Consider the following 26,830-nt stretch of genomic DNA (forward strand, 5'->3'; position numbering starts at 1 on the left):
GATGTGTGATCACTGTAATTATGATATTTCTTTGTGAAATGTACTTTATTTCATGGGTAAGTAGAAGTTCTTTGATTTCACATAGTCTTAGCGCTGGAAGGGACTTTAAGAGACTGTACTAAAGTTTCCTGCTGTAAGTCTCCATGAGAAATTCTGGGTGAAGATTCTGGGGGAAACCAACTTTACAATTTCTGTCCGCACAGTAGCTTGACCTTTTATTGAACATCCTTACCTCAAAAATTTCTCTGCACTTTTATCACCTCAATTTTCTGGTAGAAAAACTTGAAAACCCTTATGGACCATAAACATTAAATTCACTTCTCTTAGAATATGTCATGTTTCTTGGATGGTTACTACAAAAATCCATTTCATTTCCTTTGGTTTGGCACCATAACGAGCCCATATGATGTCTAGCATCAAATTCTAAGTTTTAATTCTAAATCAAATTAAAAATTATTTATTTCTTGGGGTTCTTCAGTTTCTTAGTATAGTATAGTATATAAGACAGAGGTAATACCTACTTCTTGTAGTTATACTACAAGAAACTTTGGTGTTTGTTTTCTCTTTTATCTTGTTCCTTTTTTATGAAAGGTTTGAGATTTGTGGCTCAAGGCTTTATAAACCTTTTATTTTCTGCTTTTGCAATCATATATCTAAACATTAAGGTGTTTCTTTTTATTTTCAGTGATAAGAAAGGAAATGCTTAGAGTTTATTTTCACTGACATTTATAGTAACTCAAAAATCATGAAATAGATCATGTTCATATTGATTGTTCCATGAGGCCCCTGAGTTTTCAGCACAAACCATAAACTGAGTGATGCAGTTAAGGTGCCCAAATAATACAAATTTGGTATCAATAATCCAGTTGCAATTTCAGTTTTTACCCAAATGTTTGAAGCTTCTGGATCCCATCCTTGGTTCTGAAAGTCTGAATGGGTTTGCAGCTGAACTGAAACAAACAAATCTATATCCTTGACTGGGAGGTTGCTCCATGAATGATGCATCTGTAGCTTTGTGTCACTTCAGAGATTAGACACAACCAGCGAGAGGCGCCCAGGATACAAATGGCCTAGAAAATTAGACATGGTGGCCAGCAGTTATCTTTTTGGCTCATTTCTCTTAGAGATTCAGGCAGACAGTATACATTACCAGGAGGATGGCTTGAACTTGGCTTTTAACACTGTTGGGAATTGTGGGGTTTTTGTTGTCGGTTTGTTTTTTAATGCAAGGTATAATCGTTATCCTTGAGGTTTCTGCTGCCAGACCCCTGATGGAAGACCTCTATTTGTGTGCCTAGGACTGTCATTCTCCAGCCAGGCACTCAGCTCAGTGAAAGAAATTGAGAACTAGGGAAGAGTGACACCTCATTCAATTAAGAATGTCTTTTGATTGAGTAGTGCCGTGTTTAGCTGAATCCTCCTCAGTGGTATTCCAGAAGTTGCTGAGCTTATTATACATATCGATCATATCATCTTTGCACATTCATGAAAGGAATGTCTATTTAATGTGGACATGACCAGCCATCAGAGAGAATAAATGCCTCGCTAAAGCTTGATATGGCTGACTGTTGGCCTTGTGGATGGTAGCACTGAATCAATCTGTCTAGATTTTTTAAAAATTGCTTGTGCATTATACCATCACAGATTGACCCATTTGGAGCTCTGAGCTCAAGTGGGTACTAAAGCAAAAAGAAAAAAAGTCTAGCATCATGTAGGTGGTTTGAAATACCAGGTTTGTTTTTGTGGAGTAGTGTAATATTCTTTCTTTTTTATGCAACCCTGCTGAAATCTAAAGTGAAATTCAAAAGAACGTGGAACTTGCATGTTGAGGCTGTGCACGTGCTGGTTGAGCCTGGGCGCTTTGTCTCAGGTATAAATTATACATCCCAGTGTAATTCAGAAATGACAACTTCTAGGGAGAAGGAGAAAAGATTCTTTGAGTCACAGAGAAGGTTAAAATACATAGTTTTTCTAACTCCATCTAGGGCGCTCAGTCTGTCTTGCCAGATAAAGATGCCTTAAAAAATTTAGATGCCTTAAAAAAATTAAGGTCCATCTAGTCAAGGCTATCAGAGAAGGCGATGGCAACCCACTCCAGTACTCTTGCCTGGAAAATCCCATGGATGGAGGAGCCTGGTAGGCTGTCATCCATGGGGTCGGGAAGAGTTGGACACGACTGAGCGACTTCACTTTCACTTTTCACTTTCATGCATTGGAGAAGGGAATGGCAACCCACTCCAGTGTTCTTGCCTGGAGAATCCCAGGGACAGGGGAGCCTGGTGGGCTGCCGTCGATGGGGTCGCACAGAGTCGGACATGACTGACACGACTTAGCAGCAGCAGCAGTCAAGGCTATGGTTTTTCCAGTAATCATGTATGGATGTGAGAGTTGGACTATAAAGAAAGCTGAGCACTGAAGAATTGATGCTTTTGAACTGTGGTGTTGGAGAAGACTCTTGAGAATCTCTTGGACTGCAAGGAGATCCACTGAGTCCATCCTAAAGGAGATCAGTCCTGGGTGTTCATTGGAAGGACTGATGTTGAAGCTGAAACTCCAGTACTTTGGCCACCTGATTTGAAGAGCTGACTCATTGGAAAAGACCCTGATGCTGGGAAAGATTGAGGGCAGGAGGAGAAGGGGACGACAGAGGATGAGATGGTTGGATGGCATCACCAACTCGATGGACATGGGTTTGGGTGGACTCCGGGAGTTGGTGATGGACAGGGAGGCCTGACGTGGTGCGATTCAGGGGGTCGCAAAGAGTCAGACACGACTGAGCTACTGAACTGAACAGAAAAAAATTCATTCAGCAAACATTTATTAAGCTCTTACTCTATGGTATAGGATTCTTCCTTCTATTAATTTTTCCAGTTTAATTGAGATATAATTGACAGAAAACATTGTATAAGTTTAAGGTGTACAATGTGTTGGTTTGATACATTTATATATTGTAAAGTGACTACAACCACAGTATTAGGTACCACCTCTATCCTGTAACATAGTTACCTTTTTTACAGTGAGAAGATGTAGAATCAACTCTCTCAGCAACATTCAAGTGTATGATAGTGTTCTTAGCTACAATCACAGTAGTATACACGGTTCTGTACTATACCCTTTGACCAGTCTCCTCATTTCTGCCACCCCTCAGCCCGGGTAATCCCTTCTCTCCTCTGTGTTTCTCAGATAGAGATACTTTGAGGCACACACAAGCATTAAGACCTAGCAGTGGTTAAGTTCATTAAAAATAGTCACCTGGTAGTATAAGCTTTAAATTTGTTCAACTATTATTTACCCATTATTTCCACAGCTTGACATCTATACTAACAACAATAATACCTTACATTTATAGAGTTGTCCCTCCAAATCCACAGGGGATTGGTTTCAGGGCATCCTGCCTCCACACTGGAATACCAGATTCTTAAGTACTCAAGTCCCTTGTGTGAAATGGTGTAGCATTTTCATATAACCTATGCGCACCCCTGCCATATACTTTAACTCATCTCTAGATTATTTATAATACCTAATATAATGTAAATGCTAGGTAAAGAGTTGTAAGTACAATATAAGTGCTATGTAAATAGTTGCCTGCATGACAAAGTCAAGTTTTGCTTTTTGGAAGTTTCTTAAAATTTTTTCCTAAATATTTTCCTTGGGGGTACCTTGAATCTATGGATATGGAACCTGCAGATACTATATGGCTGATTGTATATTGATTTATAGTTCATAAAGTGTTTTCACGTGTTATCCAAAATCTGAGCTGATTAGTAACCTTAAAGTTATTTGGTGCTTTTATGTTATTTGTCAGAAGACAATCATAGTGACCTTTGATTTCATGGGGAAAGAATCTGTCACTTATGGAATTCATAAAGGAAGATATGCTTTGATGTTTAAAGACTACTGTTACAAAACATAAAATTAAAAAGGGAAACCCTTATAGCCTACTCAGCTTCCTGGATGGTAGTGGTTGACAGCTGAGGAATTATTTCTTTGCTGAGATTTTGCTTTATCTGAGATCAGAGTCATGTTAAGAAACACCACCTGAGTTAGAAAGCAATTCTAATTTAAATTAATCTGAGCCACAAAATGCTCGATTGTTTTCAGTTTTGAAATCTCTTCTTAGCTGTTTTCGTGCTTTTACCTTTCAATATTTTTGTATTAGTTCAAGATACAGACTTTGCAGAAGGATATGCCAAAATATGACTTCCTATTCTTAAGCAAAACTGACAAATGCCTTTTTTCTTATTATCTTTAAATTGCAAATGTCTGAAGGCCTGTCATAATTGGGTGCGTCATCCTGAGATTTAAATGCATGACAGTTTTCAAACGTGATTTGAAAAATGAACATGACTCTAAGGAAGGAAGGGCAAGGCTGGCAGAATACGGGGTGGTGCTAATAGAATTCAATGTATGCATTCTTTTTCAAATAGTTATTGATTATATACATAAATAGCCTATGCTTTTCTTTCAGAACTTTGCAGAAAACACCATGAATGAACTCCTTGGCTGGTATGGCTATGATAAGGTTGAATTGAAAGATGGTGAAGATATTGAATTCAGGAGCTATCCTACAGATGGAGAGAGCCGGCAGCACATTTCTGTTCTCAAAGGTAATGACATTTAATGTCCCTTTGTTCATGCAAACAAGGATTAACTATCTCAACCTGCCAGAATTGAGTTGCTCTGGGACTCATTTTGTTGATTATGCCAATAGTTGATTTAAATGTGCATCCCCAGGAGTGCTTTCCCATAAGCAGAATATAAGAGCACAACATAAAACAAAAACAGACACAGCTTAATCTCCTTCCAGCTATGGGAGGGCTAGCTAGACAGGGCTAGGGATCCTAAACACTGCAGTCCTGCTCACAAATATAGAGAAAGGGACAGTGTTTACTAACTTCTACTTTCCTAAACCCTTTGATATATCAGTTTTTAAGGGCTGGTGCTGTTAAGTGAAATGTTAGGTTTAAAGTTTCAGACTGCAAGAGACAATCATGGTTAATTTGGTAATTTCTCTTCTTGCCCCCCAGTTTTAGGTGAGAATTCTAAAGGAGAGCCCTACTTCTATTTTCTGTTTGAAGTTTTCACCTTATCCCCACAGCCTTGGATAGGGTAAGAAGAAAAGTAAGAGAGTAGTAGATGATTGGATCCTATGTTATTCTTTAGGAATTATCATCGAAGCCTGGCCAGGGAGTAGAAATTAGAGGCTTGGCAGAGTTGACTTAACACTAATTCTTCCAGTGGGTAGCAATGCCAAATACCCCATGAGGGGAGCCTAGAACCCTTGGTGGGTGTTGCTCTGCATACTGAATTTATGAACCTAAATATGGATTGAAGATTTGTTCATCGAAGAAAAGAAGAGGAGTATGTGAAGAAGCTATTCATTTGGGGAACTTGAATAAAATGTGGGCTAAACTAATTGTGTGATATCATTGGCAATTTGATCTGTATTTTCATTGCATGCAAAATCTTTTGGCATACACTACCTGTTCAAGCATTTTATTTCCAGTCTCTAAGATAGTGCTTTTCCTTCTTATATGCCAAGCAACGAAATGTAAATGAGCTGTCCTGCAGGCATGTGGAATTGAACATACCTGACAAATTTTATGTTAAGCTTGCTATGAAATTGTCCATATCATGTTACAGAGATAATATCATCAATTTCACTGTAAATGAAAAATGCAAGTCATGAGTTTATATTCTATAAACTAATAGCTCATTTAATACTTGGTCTAGTAATAATCTTTGCCTCTGGGGAACATGGAGAGAATGCCGTGATATGCTACTGAAGGGAAAAAGTTGTGTTCCATGGTTGAGTGTTTTATTTATTTTTTTAATGGTTCATATGCGAGGATAAGATTCACAAAGTTCATATCATTGTAAGTTTTCTTTGTGATCATTTTTGTTAATTTGTAAAAATTATTTCATTTATTTATTTTTGACTTTGCTGTATCTTTGTTGCTGTGTGTGGGCTTTTCTCAAGTTGCGGCCAATGCGTGGGCTCAGTAGTTGTGGTTCCTGGGCTCTAGAGTCCAGGCTCAATATTTGTGGTGCACCGGTTTAGCTGCTCCAAGGCATGTGGGATCTTTTTGGACCGTGGATTGAACCCGTGTCTCCTGCACTGGCAGGCAAATTCTTTACCACTGAGTCACAGGGAAGCCCCATTTTTGTTAATTTTTAATGGCTATTAATGGGTTAATTTAATGAGTCTACCCTGTGAAATAGCAGTTTGTGTTCTTTTTTCCTAATCATCAGCTTCTTTCTCATTGGTTCTTTTGATTATATTACCACTCAACTTTATAATATATCAGGACCTGGTTACCATCGTAGGGGGGCACTTTTTAAGCGTCTCCTTTGGTAGCCAGAGAGCGATGCCTGCCATATATCACTTTGTACATGTAAAAGGTTAATTGCCTCTCAATTTTCTATGGGCTTTTACAGTGCTAAAATTCATCACTACGATACAGTAGAGATATTAGCTATCATGGTGGAGCAAATGATAAAGGAGCCCATAAGAAATTTACCGTAACACAGCTGAGAAAGGTTCAGGATTAAGTTCTGGTAAAGTGTTTAAAGATTGGCAAGAAAAAAAATTTTATTCCATAGCCATTTTACTTGAGAAAATGTGGTTGTAAGGAAAGTAAGTCTTTCCATCATATTGAATGATTTTTTTTTTCTTTTACAGAAAATTCTTTGCCAAAACCCAAATTACCTGAGGACAGTGTTATTTCACCATACAATATAAGCACAGGCTATTCAGGGCTTGCCACAGGAAATGGACTCAGTGACTCGCCTGCAGGGTCGAAGGATCATGGCAATGTGCCCATTATTGTACCTTTAATTCCGCCACCTTTCATAAAGCCGCCGGCAGGTAAGTCACTCCTGGGGTTTCCAGTGATCATGATTTACGGAAAATTGTTTAAACTGCCCTATGATAATTATTCAGTGCTTAGGTTTATTTTGGAAAAGACTGTTTTAGGGACATTGCAGCTAAGAAATGTGAGTGTATGTATCATTTGAAGAGCATTACTTTGTTAAGCAAATACCCCCAATCTACCAGTGCTTAGGCTGTTGACCTTCAACTGACAATACATTTTCCTACCCCTGGCTACAAAAAAAGTTATTTTCCTTCTCTGAAATCTATTTAAAATTAAAAAGGATAAATTAATTAAAAAAAAAAAAAGACATAAACTGATCGGTTAACAAGAAAAAAAGGTTGAGCTCTTTGGTGTGGTGCAGTGAGGACCACGTCTCCCTGGTGCGTTTCCCAAAGGAAGGGGCAATTTATAAAGCGTGTGTGGCAGGCTTGTTCCCCAGTGTGCCTTTCTTCTAAGTCTACTTAAGAAACAACCCGGGTTACTCATCTCGTACAGAGTTGGTTCTAATTCCTGGAAAGCTTTCTTTAAGAGCTTTTTGAAAAATGGAGATTCAGATTTTACTTGGATGAAAATGTAATCAGTTCTTGTCTATTTCCAGAAAATTAGATGGCAGTGTATTAAGCTAGATGGCTATAGGCTGAGCATGATGTTATATTGCAAGTTAGGTTACAGTTATGTTCCACATGGAGAAAGAAGGTCAGTAATATTGTGTCTGGCTTGTTGTAAAATGTTAGAATTTTGCTAGAATGCTTAATTGCTGTGCTGGTTATTTTTCTGTATGTTGAATTAAGCAATGATAAATATTGAATTTTGATAGCAGTACTTACCGTAACTCATTAAAGGTAACGCTTGTATTTTATTTTTTTTTTTTGCGGGGGGAGAAGATAGGTGTTTGGTTATGTTTCCATAAATGGTGAACATGTTTGTAAAATATAAATTACTGGGCTTACATTATAGATATATTTATACCATCTTCTAAGTGTTACTAACATTTTCCTTCATGGTATGGTCACATTCTCTTCCTTGACCTATTACATTTTAGCAGCAAAAGTGTCCTTTCATACTGAGGTCCTCACATATGTCATTAAAATCCATTTACATATAAAAATCACTTGTGATCGTGTTTGTCTACTGAATACTAACATAATTTTTGTTTTATGTAATGTTTGTCTTTGTAATGCCACTGTTACTCTTTGGTTGGCTGTTTTATGGTGCAGAGGGACCCAGATTTATCTCCTAAAGGGTCAAAGATATATTTTGCATAGAATAGCTGGAGAGAAAATTGACTAATTTTGTAAATGTAGGATTCTTTGTTTTGATGTATGTCAGTGGCTTCAGTGCGTGGTGATGTTGAAGATACCAGTAAAACAGCGTGACTCAGTGAAAAGAACACAGGCTTCAGGTTCAGATAGATTGGGTTCAAATCTAGACTTTGTCATTTACCGAGTCTGTGAGTGTAGAGAAGCTAGGTAATTTCCACATATATAAAATGGGGGTCGCAGTTTCACCACCTGAGATAGTTGTGGCCCTGAGATGAGAAAATGTATGTAAAGCACCAACATAGTGCTTGCCGCAGGGAAACCATTCAGTACATACCATGCCTCTTTGTCATCTTTTTTTTTTTTCAGTCCTTATTCTGCCCTAGAGTTATCATGCACATAATTTGTGCATAAAAAGGTGTGCATCCAAATGCAAATTCTCCTCTAAGGTTTATTTGAGCAAAGCAAACAGCTCTAGAAATTAGCATAGCTGAGGCTAACATGAGTTTGGCATGCCAAAAAACCTGCCCTGGAGTTTCCTGCTGAGCCAGCCACGTGGAATTCAAGCACACAGCTCCTATTTAACTCTAATTCCACATCAGATCAGGAAATAAATATGCAAAGGATAGAGGCCAAAAATTGAGCCTTGGAAGTCTTAGATGTAAAAACTCTGAGGAATTAAAAGCCAGAGTAACTGAACACCAGTGGTTTTGTGCTGTCTTCCATGGAATTCTAGGACACTCATCTGTTGAAAACAGAATATAAGAGAGGACATGTTTAATTTTCTGTATCTGCTCTAAATCTTGACCCAATCCTACTCCTGGGTTCCATATGACAAGACAAAGGTACACAAAGTTCTCTGCTTTCAAGGAGCTTACTCTATTATCGCCTAAGCAGAAACTTACAGGAGAGGTGAATTTTGACTTATGTTATTTAGTGCAGGGGTCGTCACAGCTACTGAACTCTGCTGTGGCAGCAGAAAAGCAGCCATAGATAAACAGGCCATAAACAAATGGGCCTGGTTGTGTTCTAATAAAACTTTATTTACAAAAAGAGCAGCAAGCAGGCTTTGGCTCAGGGAAAATAGCTTGCTGACCCTTGCATTAGGGTAAGATTGGCAAAAGTCTCATGATAACAGGAAGGTGAATAGAGTTTCTAAGAGTCAGGCTATGAGCTTTGTCAAAGTGCTCTCTGTTACATCACGAGGAAGGGATGTGACAGGGTAGGAAAACAGCAGGGTTTTTAGGGAATGTGGTGAGCTCTTGTCACATAATAGTAGTCCACCAGGATCTGTTGAATAAATGAATGAATGACATATTCAAATTCCTATTGCACATACATAAGACAGTAAAGGCTACTTTGTTGTTCACTGAGAAAGCGTGAGGATCTTGTTTGAGTTAATCTCAACCTTTTTGACCATGACCATAGCCTTTGTGACAGTGGTTTGAGTACTTATCCACAGATAAGTGTAAAGTTCACCAAGTATCCAAAAACTCCTACCTAGTTAATCATTTCAGTTCTTCCTTTTGCTAAAACTTTTACCAGAGTTGTTATTCAAGATAAGTTGAGGGACACTCACTGTCAATTTTCTAGCCATATATAGGTTAATGTGGCATTTCTTAGGGAAACTAACCATACAATGGCTGAAAGAAAGTGGCCCCTTGATAATCAGGCCCTGAATAATTTAGAGTTGACTGTATCATGCAAGTGTCCACCTCTCAGGATAGGGAAGATGAGCACTGTATGTATACTCTGGATTCCTGGAAAGAAAATAACTATTAGCATTCAAATTATTCCTGTTATACTGTAAACTAGCTATGTGAAAATGCTCACAACACCTTATGTTCATATTAAATCCTGTAGTTATGAAACTCATTCAAATTTATTATTTTATTTAATTTAATCTTAATAATAACCCTGGGAAATAGCATTTGAGATATCATTAAGTAAGGAACTAAAGCTCAGATGGTTAAATGGCTTTCTCAAGGTCAGGTGGCTTCCAAGTACTTGAATCAAGACTAGTACTAAAGTCTTCTGATTCCTAATCCAATATTCTTTCTAATATAAAGTTGCCATTTCAGCATATTTATATAGAATTTCCCTAGACTGTATCAGAATAGGAATACTTATTAATATGCTACTTCAGATTCCTTAATGATGGGGATACAACTTGTTTCTGCAGAAGGTTATTTTTTTCAAGCCCACATCTTTTGGGAGACTTGATAAGTTCTCTAGCTCTAAGCATCTGTGGTTCTGTGAACCTGGGTGAGCTAGTAATAGTAGTAAAACCCCAGCTTGGTTTTAAAGTCTTGCCATCATGAGGCAAGTTGCTTCTGCTCCGAGGTACCAGAAGGCTACATCTGGTCAGGCACTAGTTCCAGAGAGTTTCATGTGCTCAGGCAGGCTCACCACTGGATCTCGTCCACGTTTGGCAGCCAGTGGGCCCAGTGGAATTCTCGTGATCGGGAACACGGTGATACCACACTCGCTTGGATTTCCACTCTGCTTTTGCACAGCTGCAGACAGAAGTGTGGGGGTAGCTTATTCCTGGGCCTCGGGGACTGCTTTTCTGTTCCTGCACCCCTTTTCTTCTGAGAAGGGGAACTCCTCATGCCTTGGTGATTACCGCAAGCTTTGACCTCACTTTGGCTGCTTCTTTCCATCCAATTTCAACTGATTTCCGAGGCTAAGCTGCCCTTCCCTCCTCGGAGACAGAATCTGGCCCTTGGTGTAGGGTTTGTGACATCACGGTCGTTGCTGTGGTAATAGACTTGTTATAAACACAGAATAATAGCTCTGCTTTTACTTTTTTTCCCCCCTCCAAACAAATGAAGGGAATCACCATGATCCTTAAATAAAAAGCACAAACTTTTCTGCAGTGGACAGAGTAAGGTTTTGCCATACAGAGTAGCCATTTAAAAAAAATAGCTGTAAGAATATAGTTATAAGAATAATATTAGAAAATAATAGAAAGTGTTGGCCAACTCTTTTTATGCTAACATTCCTTTATCCTTTAAGTTAGAAGGAATATGAAAACCTCCTTCTTTGCTAATTTAAAAAACCAGAGTGTAAGCATAGTCTGAAGTGACAGAATATATTTCAGCAAGAGTTTTGAAAGATAAGTCAGGTTAATTACATTGTAACCTTGCTGTAAATCTTCTCATATTAGAGATTTTTAATATGAGTTCAACCTTTTGGGACTTCATTCAGAGAGGGCTGTACCACTAAAGGACTTTAGGCATGGATTATAAGAGCTGTGCAATAGTGAATCTCCATCAAAATACTTACGTCTGCTCTGTTCCCCTGCAAGTTTGACTGTTGAAGCAAAGCCATTCAAAATGAATTTTAAATTCAGTAATTTTTTTTTACAAAGACCTTATATTAGGCTTTATTGCTTTACATATGTAATAGCACTCAGTTCCATTGACCAGGTGGCCCAGATGGTAAAGAATATGCCTGCAATGCAGGAGACCTGGGTTTGATCCCTTGGTTAGGAAGATCCCCTGGAGAGGGGAGTGGCTACTCACTCCAATATTCTTGCCTGGAGAATTCCATGGACAGAGGAGCCTGGCGTACTATACAGTACATGGGGTCACAAAGAGTCGGACACAACTGAGCAACTAACACTTCCACTTCCATTTCCATTGACTAGACATCAGCCCTCTGCAGTGGTTGGGCAAGGTTAGGTCTCCCCGCCTTGCCTACTCCTGGTTAAGGTAACCAGCTGGAACTTGAACCAAGATTTTCTATCTCTTGCTCTTAGACTTGTTCCAAGAACAACATTTTGTTCCCAAGACTTAAAAATGTCAGTAAAATGATTAGTATGATTTGTTTTGCTGATGAGGTAGCAGAGACTTTGCTAGTGAAAGTTTCACTGAGCCCAGCAGCAGAAGACACTGTATCTAGTAAACAGTATTTTAGATCTGAGTCTTTTGACAGGTTTTTCTGGAGGCTTATAACTTGCCTGTTACAAGTCTAGAATCCCTCTAGATCTCTGAATACTTTAAAATAAAATGAATGTGAAAAAAGGAGGGAATATACTTCTCTGGATGCATTTATATGGCAGTTTTGAAAAACATGTCTTTTACCTTAAATGATAAGTGACCATATTCATATTCCAGTATGTTCCCATGTGTGAGATGAGACATAGGGTCCATCCATACAGCACTCACAGGTTTATGTGGGGGACTTGAGATTAAGCTCCTAAGACCAGCTTGATTTCCTTTGTGCAGAAGTGTCTTGCCTTTCTTGGAAAACAGTGACCATTTCCTGTCTTCCAGGATGGTTTGCTTTCAGTGAGCTTTCCAAATTTGTGTTCAGTCATAGTCGTGGAAATGTATTTTTTCAGGCAAATCTTGAAATTCTTTAGGGGTTATAAGAACTGGGCTCTAAGGAACCATTAGCTTAACGGAGAATATGGAAACATTCACGTGATCTGCTAAGCTCTATGTATATAGCTGAGTAACCCACAGTTAATAAGCATGTTACTTTTTGGCTCTTGTAATTCTTACATGGAGCTGTACTTGCAGGAAAGTGGGAATCAGAACGTGGTTTCCATTATGATCATTATTTATTTTATCTGTTATTCAATATTCTTGGGGCTTGCATATGAATGCTGTATTCCAAACAGCCATTGAGAAAACAGGATTTAATAAAAATTGCTTTGCCATTTATTTATTTGTCCAAATTTTAAAATATGATTATTAAATAAAATTACCTACAGTTAATGGGATTTGGATGAGTTACTATTTATGTAGCAGATACATTTCTCATCAAAAAGAAGAGGTTCACTGAACCCTCAGATTTGGAGAGTTTTCCAAACCACTTAGGACAAGGACAGGAGGAATTATGGTAAATGGCAAGAGTAGTAGTAGTTAATAACAGTACTGATATAATCTCATCAAGCTAATATTTTCTGAGCACTTATTATGGGCCAGGCAATGTGCTAATAGATTATCTCATCTCATTTTCAGAACAACTCTGTGTGGATGCTCTTATTAACTTTGTTTTACAGATGAGGAAACTGAGACCCAGAAAAGTTAAGCAACTTGTCTGAGGTCACACAGGTAGTAAGTGGCCAAGCTGTTAGCTGAACTTAGGTGCCATATCTCCTTAACTCATATTCATACCACTGGACTATCGAAAACACAGTATCAGTCTTTCAGTCAATAGTGTATTTACTGAATGTTCTTTATATTGTATGAGATAAGATAAATCTATACAATATAAATGCAAATTATATATAATATATATAATGAAACATTTTATATATATATGTATATACACACACACACATATATATGGTGGAGCTTCCCAGGTGGCACTAGTGATAAAGAACTTGCCTGCCAATGCAGGATACATAAGAGATACAGGTTCGATCCCTGGGTTGTAAAGATGCCCTGGAGGAGGACATGGCAACCCACTCAAGTATACTTGCCTGCAGAATCCCCATGGACAGAAGAGTCTGGCGGGCTACAGTTCATAGGGTCGCAAAGAGAAACAACTGAAGTGACTTAGCGCACACACATGCAGATGTACATGGTACAAATATATATATCATCCCTGACCACCAAGCACTTGGCACCAAGGGTACCTGGTGGCAGTAGAGGGCAGTTAAAGTGGAGTAGTAGAAAGTCTACAGGCAGAGTCTCAGGACCGTTAAGGAGAAATGGCATCTGAAACATAATGTAGGCTAGAAGATAGTCACTGAAAATTCAAAGTGATAAAAAAGGCACAAAATGAAGCTTTAAAATGTTAACGACTATGATATGGGTCCTGTTTTATCTTTTTAAAGACAATCAAGGGGTCTTGAAAAGTTATTTCAAATTTCAACATGTTCAGTCATTCTTTTGTTGTTGTTTTTTATGAATTTATTATTGATTGTGCTGGGTCTTCCTTGCTACACTCAGGCTTTCTCTAGTTGAGGTGAGTGGGGGCCACTCTTCATGGCAGTGCACAGGCTTCTCATTGCGGTGGCTTCTCTTGTTGTGGAGCAACAAGGCTTTAGGCATACAGGCTTCAGTAGTTGCAACTTGCTGGCTCTAGAGTGCTGTTCAGTCATTCTTAATGCCAAATGGAGTGTATAGTTGAATGCTAGCATGATGTAGTGGAGAGACTACCAGAGCAAGAACCAGGAGACCTGGATTGTTAATGCCAGCTCTGCCATTTGTTGATTGTATAACCTTGGATAAGCCACTTAGCCTCTCTGAGCCTCAGTTTCCTTGTCTGAAAAATGATGTAGTTAATTGAAGTAATCTGTAATTTCCCTATATTTGTAAAATCTTGGCTTTGTGACTTGTATAGTGAATTGCCTAGATGATTTTATGATTTGAAAGGGTCTATTTTAACATGCCACAATATATATTTGTCAATTGACTATATTTAAAGCCAGTTACCTATGTGTATAGTTGCAGCAGCTGAAAGTCTGATGGAAGATTTATGCTACTTAGGGCAGCTTTCAATGATTGTTAATTTTTACTTTGAAAGAGTCATAAATAAATGCAGAAAATAAACTTATGGTTAGCAAGGGGGAAAGGTGGGAAGGAGGGATAAACTGGAAGACTGGGGTTGACATATGCACACTACTATATATAAAATAGATAACTAATAAGAACCTGTGTATAGCACAGGGAACTCTGCTTAATGCTCTTTAATGACTTGTATGGGAAAATAATCTAAAAAGAGAGTGGATATATGTATAACTGATTGACTGTGCTATACAATAGAAAGCAATACAACATTGTGTATCAATTCTACTCCAATAAAAATTAATTAAAAATAAAATAAAATTGAGAAAAAGTGCTACAAAGTGTTAAATATGAGTAAATAACAAGATTATATCACTCATATGTTATTAAATCTGATCATTTTGATGTTATACATAAGTTGTGATCACTAAAAGTATTTTCCAAAATTTCTGACAAAGAGAAGTCACATTATGTCAAATTTAATTTACCAAAACAGGCATAGGAATAAATAGAAAACCTGAGTAATTTTACATTTACTGAGTAGTAAGGGAATTAAATAATTAAATCATTTTACAAAGGACATTCTAGACCCAGATAGCTTCAGTGTTAAATTCTACCATTTAAGGAAAAAATAAAAACAAACTTAGAGAAACTCTCCTAGAGAAATAGAAATCATTTTATGATCCCAGCATGACCTTGATCTCATCACATGACAAAGGCATTAAAAATAAAAATGATAATTTAATGTAATTAGTTTACATTAACATGGAAAAATTGTTTATCATGAACAATGATTCAAAAATCCTGAAGAAAATCATAGCAAATCAAAGTCAGTGATATAAACAGTAGGATAATGTGTCATGACTAAAGATTTTTTTCTAGAAATGCAAGATTGATTTGAATTGTAAAAATTAGTTAATATAATTAATTGACAGAACAAAATAAAGCTCATGGAATATTCTCAAAAATTGCAGAAATTTAAAATTTGATAAAAATTTGACACAATAATAAAAACTCTTATAAAAGTAGGAATAGAATGGAACTTCCATAAAGTGACAAGCAATATCCACGGAAACCTACTGCTAACATCATACTTAATGGTGAAATATTGAAAGCTTTCCTCTTGAAGCCCAGAATCAGATAAAGATAACCACTATCACCATTTCTATTTAATTTTGTACTAGAATTCATAGGCAGTGTAAGAAGACAAGAAAAAGAAGCAAAAAATATAAGATTTTAAAGGTAGAAATGCTATTTTGTTTAGAACCTGTCTCCCTCAACAGTGAACAGGTAAACTATTATAATGAATGATTAGTGCTAAACAAATTAGTACCCCCAAATCCATTATATCTCTATATTTCAGCTACACACACACACACACACACACACACACACACACAAAACCTTAATAATACCATTTAAAATAGCATCAAACCATCAAATACCAAGGGGGAAAAAACCTAATGAAATGTGTGCCGGATTGCTACACAAAAACTATAAACATATAAACTATAAACACAAAGAAAACCTAAATCAGTGAAGGGACACACCATGTTTAAAAAGTGGAGGCTAAATATTCTAAAAAGGCAGATTCTTCCTAAATTGATTGATATATTTAATTCAATTCTGATAAAAATTTCATCATAAAATGTGGAAATTCTATTTCTAAAATATACATGGAGATGCAAAGGGGTGAGAGTAACCAAAACTATCTTGAAGAATAAAAGCAAAATTAGAAGACTTCTACTGTCAGATCTCAATATTTATTATAAGATTAAAATAATTATTAATTAATTAATATTATTCATGTTAATTGTTGCTGTTGTTATTCTTCTTTCAACCATATTTAAAATTATCCTTTAGGATTTATTGATCTATAATTGAGATATAAAAGAGGAAAGAGCACTTTCTATTTCATGTCAATTCTCTTTTGGTTTAATGTTTTATCGAACCTTTCCTTGCAATTATGAAATATATAAATTTTGGAAAAGTGCATAAAACATATTATGCATTCTTTTACAAATAGTGATTCTTGTGTACTTAAACCTTCTTTCCTCCATAGGGTAACTACTTTCATGGTAATCATTGGTTTCCTTTCTTCTATAGTTGAAACAACTTAGTATGTCTCCCTAAGTAATATAGCTTATTTTTGCCTATTTTTGGACTTTATGAAATTATGGTAGCCAGCTTCCAAAATGACCCCCAATTATCGTAGTCTCCTGGTGGTGTCTTCCTACGTTGAATCAGGCATAGTCTGTGTGACCAGCTTCTAAGGGTATCATAAAAGGTTATTGCAATTTCTGCATAATTCTCTCACATTATTCACTCTGTGGGGAGCATGAAGAAACTTAAGCAGTCCTGTGAGAAGGACCCATAGAGGCAGGAACTGAGGCCTCCTACCAATAACCACCACTGATTTGCCAGCCTTGTGTCTGAACCACCTTAGAAGTGAATCCCCCTGTCTAAGTCAAGTCTTCAGGTGACTGTAGCCCCCCAAAGACATTTGATTGTAATCTCATGAGCAACCCTGAGTCAGAATTTCTCCAAATCACTTTCAAATGCCTAATCCACAGAAACCATGAACAATAATAAATAATTTCTATTGAATTTTTTAAAAAGACGAGATAATGATATAACGATATATAAATATATATAAGCCATTGCAATAGAATCCAGAAAAGAATCTAGATTGATTATTTATGACAGATGTATTAGTCAGCTTGGGTTTCCATCATAAAATACCGTAGGCTGCGTTGTTTAAATAAGCAACATTAATTGTCTCACAGTTCTGAAGAATGGAAGTCCAGAGCAAAGTCATCAGGGTTAACATCTGATAAGAACTGGCTCTGTGAGTTCCAGGTGGTTCCTTTTCCCTGTGTCCTCACTTGGCAGAAAGAGATAGCAAGCTCTCGTGTGTCTCTTCTTATGAGGGCAATAGTCCCATCAGACCAGGGTTCTACCCTCATGACCTCTTCTAACCCTACTTAACTCTCAAAACACACCATCTCCCAACAGCATCACCTTGGGAGTTAGAGCTTCAACATGAATTTTGGAAGGACACAAACATTCAGTCTGTAAGAACAAAAATGACTGTAAAGCAGTGAGGAAAGAATATTCTTCTCAATAAAAGTCCTCATGATAAAAAAATGTATGTTGACTCTCTTCACACCATTCACAAAAATCAGTTCTAGATGGATCATAGATCTAAATGTGACAGGTAGAACATTACAGCTTGTAGAAGAAAACCTCAGAGAATATATTTGTGATCTTTAGTAGGCCAGTACTTCTTAAACTATATACTGTGGGCATTACCATAAAGAAAAAGGTTGAGTAAATAGACTCTGCTCAAGTTAAGAATTTCTGTTGATTAAAAGATATCTTTTGAAAAAATGAAGTGGCAAATCAAAGTGGGAAATGGTGTTTGTAATACATGTTGCACAAGAGACTCATTCACAATACGTAAAGAACCCCTGGAAATAGAAAAGAAAACATCCCAATGGCAAAATGAGCAAAAAATATAAACAGGCACTTCATTAAAGAAAATATCCAAGTGGCCTATAAACATATTAAGAGTTGTTCAGTCTCATTAGTCATTAGGAAAATAAAATTTAAAATCCCAGTGAGATACCAGTATACAAACACTAGAATAGCAAAAATGAAAAAAATTGACAATACCCAGTGTTGGAGATCACAGCAACTGGAATGCTCATACATTGCTGGTGGGAGTATAAACCAGTATAACCATTCTTGAAAGCTGATTGCCAGCATCTGTTAATGCCGAACATGTGTGTTTGTGCTCAGTCGCCAAGTTGTGTCTGAGTCTTTGTGACCCCATGGACTGTATAGCCCACCAGACTCCCCTGTCCATGGGATTTTCCAGGCAAGTATACTGGAGTGGGTGTTGCCATTTTCCTCCTTCAGGGGTTCTTCCTAACCCAGGGATCCAATCTGCATCTCCTGTGGCTTCTGAATTGGCAGGCAGATTCTTTATCACTGAGCCACCTGGGAAAGTCAATGCTGAACATACACATATCCCATTATCCAATAATTCCATCCTAGATATGTACTCAACATAAATGTGTTTGTATATAGATATATATACATATTGTCCAGTCGCTAAGTTATGTCCAACTCTTTGCGACCCTTTGGACTACAACACGCCAGGCTCCTCTGTCCTATACTATCTCATGGAGTTTGCTCAAATTCATATCTGTTAAGTTAGTGATGCTTTCTAACTATCTCATCCTCTGTCGCCCTCTTCTCCTTTTGCCTTCAATGTTTCCCAGCATCAGGGTCTTTTCCAATGAATCAGCTCTTCGAATCAGGTGGCCAAAGTATTGAACCTTCAGCTTCAGCATCAGTCTTTCCAATGAATATTCAGGGTTAATTTCCTGTAGGATTGACTGGTTTGATCTCCTTGTAGTCCACGGGACTCTCTAGAGTCTTCTCCAGCACCACAGTGTATATATATTGAGCCAAAAGCATTTGAAAGAACCTTTATAGTAGCATTTATTCATAATAGCTAAAAACTGGAAACAGTTTAAATGCTCAGCAACAGTAGTTAAGATTGTTTCCTAGGGATTCCTTGGATGGGCCTATGTGGATGAGTGTGGGCCTTGAAGTTAAGTGTGAAATTGTGTGTATATGACCTGTACAAAATTCAGATTGAAAAATCCTTGTCTCAAAAGATCTTGAGTCTTTGACTTAGAGACCTAGATTTAAAAAAAAAAAAAAAATTAGCTCCCGCCTCTCTTGATTTCATCAACTAAGCCTTAGAATGTAGCTTTAACATTTTTATCCTTTGTCTAGTCTGTCCATAGCTTTCTCAAATTGAGTATTTAAAATCTCATCATTCCTTATTATTAAGGAATTATCATCTGTTTACATGAATTATATCATGGTGAAACCTAAAAATTAAATTACAGGCATGAGACATAAATATCTCTGAAAGTGATCTGCTTGAGAGCTGCTTTTGATATGGTGTAGAGTAGAGAGAAATGAAGGGTCACTGAATGAGCGACAAGAAAGTAGGATACACATTACTCTAGAGCAGTGGTTCTTATCAGGGGGTAAATTTGTGCACACCACCACCCCCCACCCCAGGAGGACATCAGGCAATATATGGAGATCTTTTTTGTTGTCACAGCTGGCAGAGGGGACGGTACTGGTGTGAGTAGATGCCGGGGTCCAGCCTCGGCAGGATCCAGGGGTACCCTCAGGATGAACGGCGTCGGCAAGAGAAAGAGGGAGAGAGAGACAGAGAGAGAGAGACCAGACTGGGGGTGTGCAGCAGAGTCTGGCCAATCTTTATTTTTTACCGTAGCTTTTATATTCTAAGTTAGTACATTTTTAAGGGGAAGATAGTTTAATATTATATCAGCTTATCCTTCACGAAACCAGGGTGTTTTCTGCATACTTCTTTGTGAGAGTCTTGTACATTATCTTCTGGCCATGGGGCCTATTGACATTTTATGACCTAGGTGAATGCAAAGCTGTTTTCTGTAATCTATTGTTTAATGAACACAAAGGTCAGTCCTTTTGCAGAAGTTATCAGTTAAATTTATCTAAAAGGTTTACCACACAAAGACTCTGCAGCTCCAGTGAGGCAGCCCCTGTTTAGCATTCCTGGTTAAAATTAACAATTAAATTATTAATAATTAATTAATTATTAATTAAAATTAACAATTCTAAACTCTTATTTTTCTAAATCTTTTAACTATAACCAGGGCTGCCACAGAATAATATTTGTGTTCTCTAATAGGGCTTCCTCACCCCACAAAGGGCTCTGTGCCTATTAGGGCCTTTATGTGATAAATGCTGTTTTATGATTAGGGCATTATGAGCAGTCATGCATATTAGTACCGAGGGTATAAACGCATTTGCCAAACAAACTAAAATGCCAGCAAAGGAGTTTAAATTGAAACACTCCTTTCATCATGGATAATCTTATAGGATGCCACCGTCCGGGGGACATATTGATTAAAGTTCTAAGTTGATTCTGTTTGGAAAGAGATCGGGGAAGGCCTTCTACCTGTGTCACAGAAATTAGGGAGTAGTCTAATATAGCAAGCATCAGAAAGACAGATAGCATCTTTAAGGTGAGTGCCGGGGCAGCTTTTCGAAATCCCTGAAGTCCTAATCTGCCTTGCTTGTCAGGTCTTCTCCTCATGACCTTGTCATGGGTGGGATCTAGTGTGCCGGCTCCCGGTAAGTAGAGGCCAGGGAAGCAGCTAAATACCCTACAAGGCACATGGCAGTCCCACACACGTGTAGGAAACCAGGCCCTGTAGTGATGGCAGCTCTGTGTCTGGGACACCTCTTGGTGTCTTGGGTACCGCTCCAGCTCCTGTTGGCCCCACAGTGACTCCTGTGCTTTGACAGCTTAGACATGTGCATTCTGAAAGGGCCTTGCCTCATGCTTCTGGCATATGTTTCCAGTTTCTTGCCCTGGGACTTCCCCGATAGGGCAGCATGGGCTTCATGTAAGTCATTTTGGCCGCACATCCACAAGTGCAAACCAGAAATATAGAGGGCTTGACACACTAGGTCAATGGGACATGACATGTGATGAGTAAATTCTTTCTCCTTTTGCCACCCTGGTTCCCTGGTGGCTCAGATGGTAAAGAATCTGCCTGCAATGCGGGACATCTGGGTTTAGTCCCTGAGTCGGGAAGACCCCCTGGAGGAGGGAATGGCAACCCACTCCAGTATTCTTGCCTGGAGAATTCCATGGACAGAGGAGCCAAGTGGGCTATATAGTCCATGGGGTCGCAGAGTCTGATGCGACTTAGCAACTAACATTTTCACTTTTTCACTTCAAAGAGTTATGAAATTTATTTCACACTCCAGAGAACGTTCTTTATGACTGAATACCAGTCTCTGTTAATAGTGGCCAACTTAGTATTACATTGTTACTTTGGCTCTTCCGTCCTCCCCAGGTTCATTTCCCTTGTCCCCTACTTCTTCCTGGAATCACATGCCCAGTAAACCACATGCATGCAAATCTTTGTCTCAAATTTTGTTTTGTGGGAAGAGTCAGAATAAAATACTATGTGTGTGAAGGTTCACACTGAAAGATCAGAAATTGATGGAAAATAATATAAAAAGTCAGAATTTTATTCATGTTCATCTCTTTAAAGTGAAGCATGAAAATGTAATAAAGGATTAAAAAGAGGGTACCAGATTTGTGGTGGTGCAAATATTAGAGAACTTAGAAAGGTCCACTTCAAAAATTGTCCCATCAGCCAAAGAATTTTCTAAGCCTCTTCTATAAGGGCAAGGCACAACAATGGTGGTCATAAAGAAGGAGAAAAAAGAAGGAAATTAAATGAGGGCTTCAAGAAAGAAAATGAAAGGAAAAAGATTATTCCCTGGCTGCACTCCTTTAAATGGATCTTGTTGTTTTGAGAAATTTTGAATCCTAGATTTTTAGTTAGAAGGAACCTAGGAGATCATCTATGTAAATTTCCTCTTTTACAGACGAGAAAAATGAGGCTAGAGAGGCTAAATGAGCTTACCAAGGTCACCGAGTTGCTTGCATGGCAGAATTAAGGACACCATCTAAACATGGATTCTAAATCACTCATCTCTGTGATTCCTGAGGCAGCCTGGAACTTTTCTTGGCATTCTATAAACTCTTTTGAGGGGTATGACCAAGCTTGGATTTTAGAACACCCTGCCCCAGGTCACCAAAGTGCGAAGATGCTAACAGGAAATAAGAGGAAATGTCAGCTGTCCTTGCCCTTGCTTATAGAGGGGTGGGTGTGTTTCTGGAATTAACTAAGACCTGACTGTTTGAAATTAATCATTTGAAGGTATAAATAAAGTTTGGTTAAGAGAGAGGAGTGAAGGTTAAGTTGGTAACTCTTGTTATTCTAGGGACATTCTCAATGCTGACTTCTGAAAGTTTCTGTTAAGTTGAGAAGACTTAGTTTATGGAGTTGGCCAAGGAGAGTGGAAATAATGATTGCATTCTGTTTGGGGGCTTTTCACTGGTGTTTCCTTCTAAGGCAACTTTGTTCTGAGTGATTAGCAAAGAGTGTGTTCTTGGTTTCCTCTCCCACCTCCTGCCCCTACTCTGGACATCCAACTACACAAAGTGCGTCTAGTAAGGATTCTGCTTTTTCTTCTCCTTATGCTGATGCCCAAAGTCAGACATTTCCTTCTAGTGGACAAGACAGATATGGTCTCTGTCTTAACTGGCTCACGGTTTTCTGGAAAGGACAGACATTAAAAAAAAAAATAGAACTCAATCAGGTCTGATGATGGATCAAGTCCAGAGTGCTTTGGTATCTGATCAGGCTTGGGGGCAGGAAGAGCTTCCATAGGAGGAGATTTAAGATAAGATACAAATTGGCCGAGGATTTTGAGGTTGTACTTGAGGGAGGAAGCAGCAGGTGGAAAGGCTCAGAGGAGAGAGCACCTCAAGGTAAACAAAAGGAGGCACTGCCCAGAGAGGAGACAGGCTGAGAGGCTGTCCTGAGCATGGGAGCCATGGGACAGTTTGACTTCTTGAGGGCAGTGGATGCCACTGAAGGGTTTGGGGCAGGTGAAAGCAGTTCATCAGATTTGCCTCAGAAGAATTCCTCATTTCCACAGTGGAGGGAATGAGCTAGATGGGAGTGAAGTGGGAAGCCACCTGTAGTATGGGCGAGAGGTGTTGGTGGCTTCCTTGGAATGGACAGCAGTAAACTCCATGGTGATGGGTGTCGTATAGCCTAGGACAGTGCCTGGTATGTAATTAGACTGTGTAAATAGTAACTGAATGAATGGATATATTATAAAAAATATTTAGGAGGACCTGATAATTAATCAGAATATAAGAGGTGAAAGGGAGGGAAGGGGCAGGAAAGATAACCAGATTTCTGCTAGCAGGTAACTGCATGGATGGCCAGGAACTGAGATGGGAAACAGTTATGGGAAGGTTGAAGGGGCAGGTAATGGAAGGGGTGTGTATGTAGCTTTGGACGTGACAGGTTAAGACGCTGGGAGGCAGTTGGATATAAACTGAGTGGTAACTGTATTGATTCGGAAATCTTCATCTTATGGATGGTAGCGGGAGTCACAGGAGTGCGTAGATGATATGGCCCAGTGGGAATATGCAGAGAGAAGAGAGGACTCTGCAGCGCTGCAGTGGGTGTGACCCTCTACCTTTTCCATCGCTGGGCTGTTTTGGCATGTGATGGCTCATCATATTTCCAAACAGGGATTGGCATGGGGCCCCTTCAGAGAGCCCCGCAATCGCTCATTATTCTCATTCAAGAAATCTAAACAAATATTTCAAAGATCGGAAGGTGAAGAGGGAAGGAAATTATCTTTTTGACAGTGTTCCAGCAGGTTCATCTTGGTTCTTTCAACAAATTTAGTTCAGTGAAGGTGCTTCCCACTCTTCGGTCTGCGGAACTTGGAGTTCAGGTCATGGAGGGCAGGGGAGGGGCTGAGGAGATGACAGCAGTGTGTGATGCGAAGGCTTCACCCTCCCCACGTGTCCCTCTGACCCCTGATCTCTAGGCTGTCAGTTCCTCTCTCCTAGGATGTAGCTGCAGCAGGAACTCTGCCTGGCTGAACCACTTGGAATGCTGAGAGGTGGCACGTGGCATGCTGGTCAGTCACACTGAGGCTGCCTATACCCCCTCTGTGGTCACCAAGAATGCCTGACTCCTGTGACCCCTGTGTGGTGACAGAGAGCCCTGGGGATAAGCAGGCTGGCTTTTCCCATAGTCCTTTTCTACTGCTTGTTGGCGTTTTATGCTAGGGGCAGCCATGGGAAGCTCCTTGAGGACTGGGATCCAGTGTATTTTCAGACCCTAGTAGATTGTCTGACACAAAGTTGAGTAAATAAATGACTCCTTTGTCTACAATGAAGGTTCCCCCTCTGGGGAGATTTGTCAACCACTGTGAGGCCCATTAAGTATAATTTATGGGGCAGCCAGATTTCAGAAGGAGAAATGAGCCCTTCAGATATATAGTGGGTAATGGGAATACTTTTCTTATTCTGAAGTCCTATATAAAGCAGTTTGACCCTTTAGTCCTAATATGCTGCTATTTGTCTTTCTTTGGAGATGATACCCCTCTGTGTAGAGCAGGGGCTTGGAATTGCTTTTCCGGAAGTGATCAATGTGCTGGTGCACACTTTTGACCTTGATCCCTTGTCCCTAATCATGGGCGTCTGTTGGCTAGATGCTGAGACATGTGCCTGGACTTGAGCCATGTAGAAGAGAGAGAGGTCCAGAGAAGAGCAAACCCATCACTGCAGCAGAATCGTCCCAGAGCACCTGAGGTTGGACAGAGGGTCAAATCCAGGACTCGGGGATGGGGGACAAGATTTTCATCGAGTTTCCTGTCCATGGCAACCACCCAGTGAACCTGAATTATTCAGTCTATTAGGAGCAGGGTTATTCCCCCATTGCCTTATTATTGATGTCTCCCATTTTCTCTGTCGAACTTTACGGTAGAAAGGGTCACCTTCTCTGTATATGATGCATGTAGCAGACACTACAGGACTTAGTGGACTGTGGGTGTCTTTGTTCAGACTGGTGGTGTTTATTGAGGACTAGTGGATGTCAGTCAGCACACCTAGCACTGGCCGTGTGGCTGCTGGCCTTGTCCTCCCGGCAATGGAGGATCCAAATTCTGGGCAGAAGAGAAGAAACCTTCCTGATAATTAATGACCCACACAGAAGTGCTCATGCTTTAGCACTAATCCAGGGCAGTACTGCAGAACATCTCAAGGAGACGTCCTTGGAAATCCAGTCTTGTGGATTCTCTCTGAAAACACCTGTCCGTGGTCACGTTGGTGAAATACATTGCACTCTTATCTCCCTCTTGAAGATTCCTAATGACACATTGGTGGAACCCAGAAGTCTTACAGTAAAGAGCTTGTTGTTTAGCTTTGTTTGGCCCAATGCTTCCCATACATATTTGACCATGGAAGTTTTTTTGTTTTAAATAACATTGCTTTAAGTATCCCATGGTATTAGTGTTCTGTGGGGGTGTATTTTAGAAAATGTTGTATCGAGAATTCTGGGTTGTGTTTTTTTTACCCCTTAAGTTCTACCCTCTTACTTTCTTACTCCCCCTTCTTAGGGTGAGTACATAGGAAAGACAGACTTTCTACAGTGGGTACTGAGGAGTGGAGGTGAGGTTTCGGAGAGACTTAGAAGATGTCCCTTCACTGGCTGATCAGTGAAAGTATTTAAGTTAATGTTAAGCTGCTGCAGGCACAGTGTGCTCGGTAGTGTCTTGTTAAAGAATTCAAGTTCAGCGTGGTATACAAGAGGGAATGACTACTTTGGGACTTTATGGGATCTCTCTCCTGTTATACTTTCTTTCTTCAAGTGTTGGGGAAATGAGTAAGGAAGGGACACTGGAAGTAAAGCAAATTCACTTTGAGTTTGACTACAGAGTCAGTTTTCACAAAGAACTCTTTGGACTTTCCTCTGACATGCTCTGATTAGAGACACAGGGAGATAAATTCTCTGAATGTGAGTTACGTTCCTACATTTTCGTGATTGTTAAAGTCTCAGCCTTAAATCTATCCTTTCCTTTTCCTTTCTAGTGTTACTATATAGGTTCAGAACTTCATCTCCTTTCCTCTACATCCATCCATCCACCCATCCATCTGTCCATCCATGCTTTTATGCATTCATTCAACATGCTCTAAGTATTGATATGTACTAGTTACTGAACACACAAAGGTGAACGAGTCGTGGTGTCTGCTCTCCTGTTGCCTGTTTCTAAGATGTGGAACGAGAGTCCAGCCTTTCTGAATTCTGATCCTCCCGGCTGAGTCATTTCTCAGCATATCTCTGATCCTGTCACCTCCTTTAAGAAACATTTGGGAGCTCTTTGTTACCTGTGGAATGAGGAGGAACCCCTTCCACCCCAGAGCAAGATGATATTTAAGGGACCCTTCATGCAGGCCCCAGCAGTCCCAGTCTCATCTCTGACTTTTCTCTTCATATAGTTGGGGTAACTGGGGGACCGCAGGGCTTCCCCCAGTCCTTGGGCATGTCTGCCGTTCCCTGGCTCCTGCTGGTCCTCTGTCCTGTGCCTCCTTCTCTTGAACTTTCTCCCCCTTCAAGACCCAACTCACAAGCTGTGTTCTCTGGGCTTTAACAGGCTTCAGAACCCTCTCTTCCCACATTCTCCTGTTTTAGACTGTGAGGCACAGTCTTCTTGGTTTCTGCAGGGTCATATCCTGTTCAACTCAGCATTCTTGACCAGTAAC

General features: G+C 39.3%; 1 protein-coding gene across 3 annotated transcripts in view; it reads left to right on the plus strand.

The window, feature by feature from the left end:
* The window catches only part of LOC122422514 (sine oculis binding protein homolog), a 165,231-nt gene that overhangs the window by 9,486 nt on the left and 128,915 nt on the right, over positions 1 to 26,830 (plus strand). For all 3 annotated transcript variants that reach the window (XM_043438946.1, XM_043438947.1, XM_043438948.1), the window contains exons 2-3: positions 4,469 to 4,607; positions 6,683 to 6,868. In XM_043438946.1, coding sequence (XP_043294881.1) covers positions 4,469 to 4,607; positions 6,683 to 6,868 — 325 coding nt within the window. The remainder of the gene's footprint in view (positions 1 to 4,468; positions 4,608 to 6,682; positions 6,869 to 26,830) is intronic.

This window comes from Cervus canadensis, chromosome 20 (assembly GCF_019320065.1).
Source record: "Cervus canadensis isolate Bull #8, Minnesota chromosome 20, ASM1932006v1, whole genome shotgun sequence".
Classification (NCBI taxonomy): Eukaryota; Metazoa; Chordata; class Mammalia; order Artiodactyla; family Cervidae; genus Cervus; species Cervus canadensis.